This window comes from Rhinopithecus bieti, unplaced genomic scaffold, assembly GCF_001698545.2.
Source record: "Rhinopithecus bieti isolate Rb0 unplaced genomic scaffold, ASM169854v2 scaffold_37503, whole genome shotgun sequence".
Lineage (NCBI taxonomy): Eukaryota > Metazoa > Chordata > Mammalia > Primates > Cercopithecidae > Rhinopithecus > Rhinopithecus bieti.
In genome coordinates this window covers 741,246-747,711 of record NW_016815616.1, presented here as the reverse complement: position 1 = coordinate 747,711, position 6,466 = coordinate 741,246, and the positions used below count along the sequence as shown (strand labels likewise).

The window sequence follows — 6,466 nt, the reverse complement described above, 5'->3', positions numbered from 1 at the left end:
TAGGTTTCCAGGATTTAATGATTCTTTCAATCTACTTTAAAGTTCTTCAGGAAGATTCTCCAGGTCCGTCAACAGTTTTCCCCTTCATGACTTTGTGACCAAGTTTTCTTGTTCCACTATCCAGGTGTTCCCAACAAGTTGCTGTAATGGTGGCCCTCATAAGCTTGTCTAGAAACCCTAGAAAGCTCAGAAAAATTATGAACTTTGCCCAGTAAGAGGCTGGGAAGTCAGCAAGGGTTTTAAACAAAACTGACCCCACTTGTTATATGCTCCTTTCACTGTCCAAACGTCAACCAAGGTAAGTTTTCACTGTGGGACGTTAAGACGCTGCCGGCGTCCTCACCCCTTCACCGCCAGAGCTGATCTTCGAAGGCCAGGGGGCGCCAGCCCCACGGGGGCTCTCACCGAGACGCTCCCAGCAAGCCCTGCACGCGAGCGAATGACTGGCGCCAGGCGAAACGCATAGGACCTCCCGAAGCAGCCGAGAGCAAAACGACCCATTAGAGTTGTGCTGAGACCCGCGGCGGGCCGGGCTCTCACTCGAGATTCTCGCCCGTGGGATTCCAGTCCTGGGCTGAACGAGAGAGAGTTTTTTGTCACACCCCACTCTTTACTGTTTCGAAAAACTAAGGTTAAAACAAAAAAGCCCAAAACGTCAACACGGGGGACTCCAACACTGGGGTGTCTAGAAACACTGGGGTCTTCAGAAGCTCTGCACATGCGTCCGAAGTTCCGGGTTCTGCACGCAGCCCCAGACCCCAACCTCACTTCCGCCCTGCGCCCCTCGAGCCCCGGCCCGCCCCGGCACTGGCCTTGCGCCTGCGCACAGTGGGATGCGCGAGGAGGTGGGGGGCAGGGGGCGGGGCTACCTCAGGTCCCGCCCGTGGCGCGGCCTGTGGGCTGCGAGGAGGATCCTTGCCTAACTTGCAGGCAGCGCAGGGCAGACGGCGGCAGGAGAAGCGGTCGTGGGCAGGATGAATGCAGGCTCAGATCCCGTGGTCATCGTCTCGGCGGCGCGGACCATCATAGGTGAGCGGCCGGCGGGCCTCGCGCAGAGTCCGAGGCGCCTGCTGCTTCGGCAGGAGCGCCGAGGGCCGGACTTGTGTAGGAGGGGAGCGTATATGGAGGAAGCCGCTCAGGCCAAGCCTGGAGGACCTGCGGGATCCCTGGAATCCCCGGCCTCCCGCGTTGCCTGACCTGGCGCGACAGCCCCACCCTCTCCTCTCCCGATGTGCGCACTCCGTCCCTTGTGCTCTGATTGGCTCCCGGGGTAGAGCCATCGCGTGGCCTGCGTCTCCCATTGGTTGGCGTAGGAAGGCGTTCTCCTGCGGATCCCCTGATTGGCCGACTCCGGGAGGCGCCATCGGTAATGCCTGTGGCAGGGGCGGAACTGCTAGGTGGTCTGAGCAGGGCTTTGGGCTGGGGTCGGGCTGTCACACAATGGCTGGAAGTCGCGACTTCATCTCCTTCGTGCCGCATGGTTTTCAAAGCCCTCGATCCGCCGGTTCCTTTTGTTTGGGAACCATGGGGCCGCATCCAGTCCTTCGGATTTGGGGAAATAGAAGGGGTACAGCGGCGTCCCTAGGCCGTTCCGAAGGTCGCTTGTCTGGCCCTCGGCCACTGCGAGTCCTGGCACCCACCTTGACCTTTGCTCAGACCAGCAGGTGTGGGAACGTGTGGGAGGAGGGGCACTGCCTCCTCGCGGTGGCCTTGCCAAACAGCGTCATGAGGTCCCGCTGCTCCTGGGTGGTTTCTACATTACCCACAAGCTTGTGATGTCCGCGCTCTCCGCCTTTCTATTGCAGGTTCCTTCAATGGTGCCTTAGCTACTGTTCCTGTCCAGGACCTGGGCTCCACTGTCATCAAAGAAGTCTTGAAGAGGGCCACTGTGGTTCCAGAAGATGTGTCTGAGGTCATCTTTGGACATGTTTTGGCAGCAGGTAACTCTCAGTGATTCCAGGAGAAGTCAGGCTTATTAGAAACAGCCCATAAACACTCACGCACACACACACACACACACACTCATTCTCTCACTCAAGTTCTTCCCTCCATGCTTTTGCTCAGAGTTCCATCTGTTAAGATTCCTCCTGTGGCCCCTTCTTCCAGCCCTGTCAGTAGCTTCTATCCAGTTTGAGACTCAGCTTCTTGGCCAGGCAGGGTGGCTCCCACCTGTAATCCCAGCACTTTGGGAGGCCGAGGAGGAAGGATCACTTGAGGCCAGAAGTCTGAGATCAGCCTGGGCAACAAAGCAAGACCCTGTCTCTACAAAAAATAAAATTATTAGCCAGGCATGATGGCCTGTGCCTCCCAGCTACTGGAGAGGCTGAGGTGGGAGGATCACTTGATCCCAGGAGTTTGAAGCTGCAGTGATTGTGTCACTCACTGCATTCCATCCTGGGTGACAGACTGAGACCCTTTCTCGAAACAAACAAAAAGACTTCGCTTCATTAATATGCTTTTTGTGAATGAACTTAGACCACTGACCTATACTGCCTTTTCATTCTTAAGACGCAGGGCCGGCCAGGCATGGTGGCTCAAGCCTGTAATCCCAGCACTTTGGGAGGCCGAGGCGGGCGGACCACGAGCTAAGGAGATCAAGACCACCCTGGCTAACACCGTGAAACCCCGTGTCTACTAAAAATACAAAAAATTAGCTGGGCATGGTGGCGGACGCCTGTAGTCGCAGCTACTCGGGAGGCTGAGACAGGAGAATGGCGTGAACCCGGGAGGCAGAGCTTGCACTGAGCTGAGATTGTGCCCCTGCACTCCAGTCTGGGCGACACAGTGAGACTCCATCTCAAAAAAAAAAGCAGGGCCAGCCTGATGGATAGGAAAGTATGCCTGCTCCTCCTTATTACCTCAGAGTGTCACTCATTCACCAAAAACTTATTCAGTTCCTCCTGCGTGCCCCATATTGTGCTTAGTGCTGGGAGTATGGCTCCAACAATACAGGTAAGTTCCCTGCACCTCTTAGGACTCAGTTCTGAGCTTGGAAAATAGGTGCCACATCATGCCCCTTGCAAATGGGGCATAATACTCCCTAGAGGAATATAACTGAGTCCTGAGAGTGCCCACATCTTCTGATTCTTTGGGTTTCAACACTCCTAATTAATTAATTATTATTATTATTTAAAGAGACAGGGTCTTACTCTGTCATTCAGGCTGGAATGCAGTGGTGTAATCAATCAGAGCCCACTATAACCTCAAACTCCTGGGCTCAAGGTATCCTCCCACCTGAGCCTCTGGAATAGCTGGGATTACAGGAGCAGGCCACCACACCTGGCTAATTTTTAAAATTTTTTTGTAGAAGTGGAGTCTCTGTTGCATAGGCACGTGTGCAGTGGCTGTTCACAGGCACAATCATGGTGCACCATGGCCTTGAACTTCTGAGCTAACTGGGACTACCGGTGCATGTCTACTAAGTTTAAGGCTTTTAAAGCACTGTGCTAAGTGCTTTCCTTTCATTACCTCATTTAATCTTCCCCACAAGTCTGTTATATCCTATTATCTTCATTTTACAAATGAATAAATGAGAGTTTGAGAGGTTAAATGACTTACCAGGGTCACAGTTTGAAGTGGAGCTAGCACTTGAACTTAGATTGGTCTTATTCCTTAAGCCAGATACCTTCTACAATTATGTAACAAATGTTTATTGAGCACCTACTTTGTGCCAGGCACTATTTTAGCAGCTGGAGATAAGCAATGCTCATATCAGACAGAAATTCTCATTCTCATGAAGCTCATAGTATGCTAAATGCTAGCATTATTAATTATGTTAGCACCTCATTTCTTTTTTTTTTTTTGAGGTGGAGTTGCGCTCTGTCGTCTAAGCTGGTGGAGTGTAGCCATACGATCTCAGCTCACTGCATCCTCCATCTCTCAGGTTCCAACAGTTCTCCTGCCTCAGCCTCCCGAGTAGCTGGGATTACAGGCACCTGCCTCCACGCCCAGCTAATTTTTGTATTTGTAGTAGAGACGGTTTCACCATGTTGGCCAGGCTGGTCTCGAACTCCTGACCTCAAGTAATCTGCCCTTGTTGGCCTCCCAACATGCTGGGATTACAGGCGTGAGCCACTGCTCCCAGCCTGAGGCACTGCACCCGGCCTGTCTTTTTAATATGTATATGATCCTACATGTATTTTCAGTCTGAAGTAACCTTACCTGTTTTTAGTTTCCAGCCTAATCCCAGATTGATAACATTGTGATGAATATAATCTCTAAGTTTTTGTCAGTGACTTATTTGCTAGTTCTTCCCCATAAACTCACCAAGGAAGGGTGGTAGGTATGAATATATCTGAAACTTGGAATAGAGTAATCACTGTATAGACATTTACCGTTGACTCTGATAACAGACAATGGTGATTGAGAATATTTGAAACTTTTAACTCCATTCTATTCTGTGCTACTTTAAGTAAATTATGTATTTTTCCCCAACTAAAGGAAGTCCTGTAGTTGAATTATAAAAAGGTATTTGTGTTTCAGTACTCCGAATAAGAAAAAAAAGGTATTTGTGAATTCTGAGTTTGTATATATCTTGTTATATAACCATTTAAACATAGTGTGATGGATGCTAAGCAAGAACAGAACTGCTTTTTGTCAAAGGTTTTCCTTTTTAAGTAACCCCTTTTCTTCTCAAGTGTCTTAAGCCATGATCTTGGGAGCAAATGGCGCTAGTTAGAAACACTGATAATGCCTAGGTTATATCCTGTGTTTATTAGACATAGGTTTGATAATGCTTATTTAAGCCCTATCTTTTTTTTTTTTTTTTTTTTTTAAGACGGAGTTTCACTCTTGTTGCCCAGGTTGGAGTGCAGTGGCGCAATCTCGGCTCACCGCAACCTCCGCCTACCGGGTTCAAGCAATTCTGCCTTAGCCTCCCGAGTAACTGAGATTACAGGCATGCACCACCACGCCTGGCTAATTTTGTATTTTTAGTAGAAACAGAGTTTCTCCATGTTAGTCAGGCAGGCTGGTCTCGAACTCCCGACCTCAGGTGATCTGCCCTCCTTGGCCTCCCAAAGTGCTGGGATTACAGGTGTGAGCCACCGTGCCTGGCTATTTAAGCCCTATCAAAAGATGAAGATGACACCCCTTTCTTAAGGTATTAATGACTTCTTTATGGAGGAGAAAGCTTGTATCTATGAAATACCTACAGAGCAGCACAAGACAGTATATATTCAAGGGCTAGAGTATGACAGGTGGAGAGTGTAGACAGGCCTTTTTGCCTCCAGTGGGCACTTACCTGACCTGTAGGCTTTCAGAAGTGGCAGGTAACCCAACTGGTAATTTTACACGCATTTGCACTGTGACATTTTGTCTTTCTCCCTGATTGCTAAGAGTCCTCTGTGTTCCTCTGTGTTCCTCTTTCTAGGCTGTGGGCAGAATCCTGTTAGACAAGCCAGTGTGGGTGCAGGAATTCCCTACTCTGTGCCAGCATGGAGCTGCCAGATGATCTGTGGGTCAGGCCTAAAAGCTGTGTGCCTTGCAGCCCAGTCAATAGGGATAGGAGACTCCAGCATTGTGGTTGCCGGAGGCATGGAAAATATGAGCAAGGTAAGGCCTCTATGATGAGATGGCTTTCACTGACCTCACACCAAGAAACTCATGTCTGTGCCAGAACAGAGTAAACTGATGCATATCAAAGCCGGAACTAGTGAACAAATGCACAGAAGTGACAACCTTGATCGCTACTTGAATGTGAATTATTCTTCAGTTTGGGTGGGAAATCCAGGTTGATGAAAAAATTTATCAACCAGTGTGATTGGAACCCAATATACTTTTTCTAAACTGTTAATGAAGCATATAATATTTTCTGAATTAAATTCATAATATTAGTTGCTTGATGTCCTTGGTTTTAAATTTCTTTCCCATTGTGAGTAAAAGGCAGAAAACAAATGTTGCCACTTACCTTCTTGGTGCTCTTCTCCAGTAGGTTTGCCAGGCACGATTTGTTTCACCAAGTTCCATACCTCAAACTGGCATAGCGGTTGAAAGAAAAAGTATATTCCCTGCTTTCTACTTAGGCAGCTCAGGGGCTGAGCAGCACATTCCCTGGATAGAAGCTGATTCAGCCCAGCCATTGCTGAGGTTCAGGAGGAGGCAGGCTAATGGTAGCAAAAATAATCGGAGTGATTTTAATGGGATGACACTGACATCTGTGTAGTACTTTACCAGGTGCTTTTGTACATGTGTTCACAACATCCCCATATAGGGTAGATGATATCATTCCCAGCTTACAGGTTAGGAAACTGAGGCCCAGAGCCAGCATTCAAATACAACTCTTCCAACTGTAAGTCCCATCAATAACTCTTTCCATTCTAATATACCTGCGATTGAGTTGGTGAGAGTCAAGACTGGCCGCTACTCAGAAATCCCTCCCCATCATTTAGTTAGGCAGCCTAATTATTCTCACTGTAGATATTATATCATCCATTAAAATAGGTAACACATTGCTGGCTTTACTTCA

At 48.7% G+C, this 6,466-nt stretch overlaps 2 protein-coding genes across 3 annotated transcripts in view; one reads left to right on the top strand and one right to left on the bottom strand.

The window, feature by feature from the left end:
- On the bottom strand, window positions 1–1,407 carry LOC108516174 (uncharacterized). Its single transcript, XM_017853510.1, has 2 exons — window positions 870–1,407; window positions 1–574 (listed from the first exon to the last, which is right to left on the bottom strand). Exon 1 carries the CDS (start codon window positions 1,362–1,364, stop codon window positions 987–989), a length of 378 nt encoding a protein of 125 aa, XP_017708999.1. The 5' UTR covers window positions 1,365–1,407; the 3' UTR covers window positions 1–574; window positions 870–986.
- The window catches only part of ACAT2 (acetyl-CoA acetyltransferase 2), an 18,990-nt gene continuing 13,335 nt past the window's right edge, over window positions 812–6,466 (top strand). The window contains exons 1-3 of one of the 2 annotated variants that reach the window (XM_017853507.1): window positions 812–1,029; window positions 1,806–1,940; window positions 5,372–5,553. In XM_017853507.1, coding sequence (XP_017708996.1) covers window positions 975–1,029; window positions 1,806–1,940; window positions 5,372–5,553 — 372 coding nt within the window. In that variant the 5' untranslated portion in view covers window positions 812–974. Of the gene's footprint in view, window positions 1,030–1,509; window positions 1,667–1,805; window positions 1,941–5,371; window positions 5,554–6,466 lie in introns of those variants that run through there. The other variant, XM_017853508.1, reaches the window with a different exon arrangement.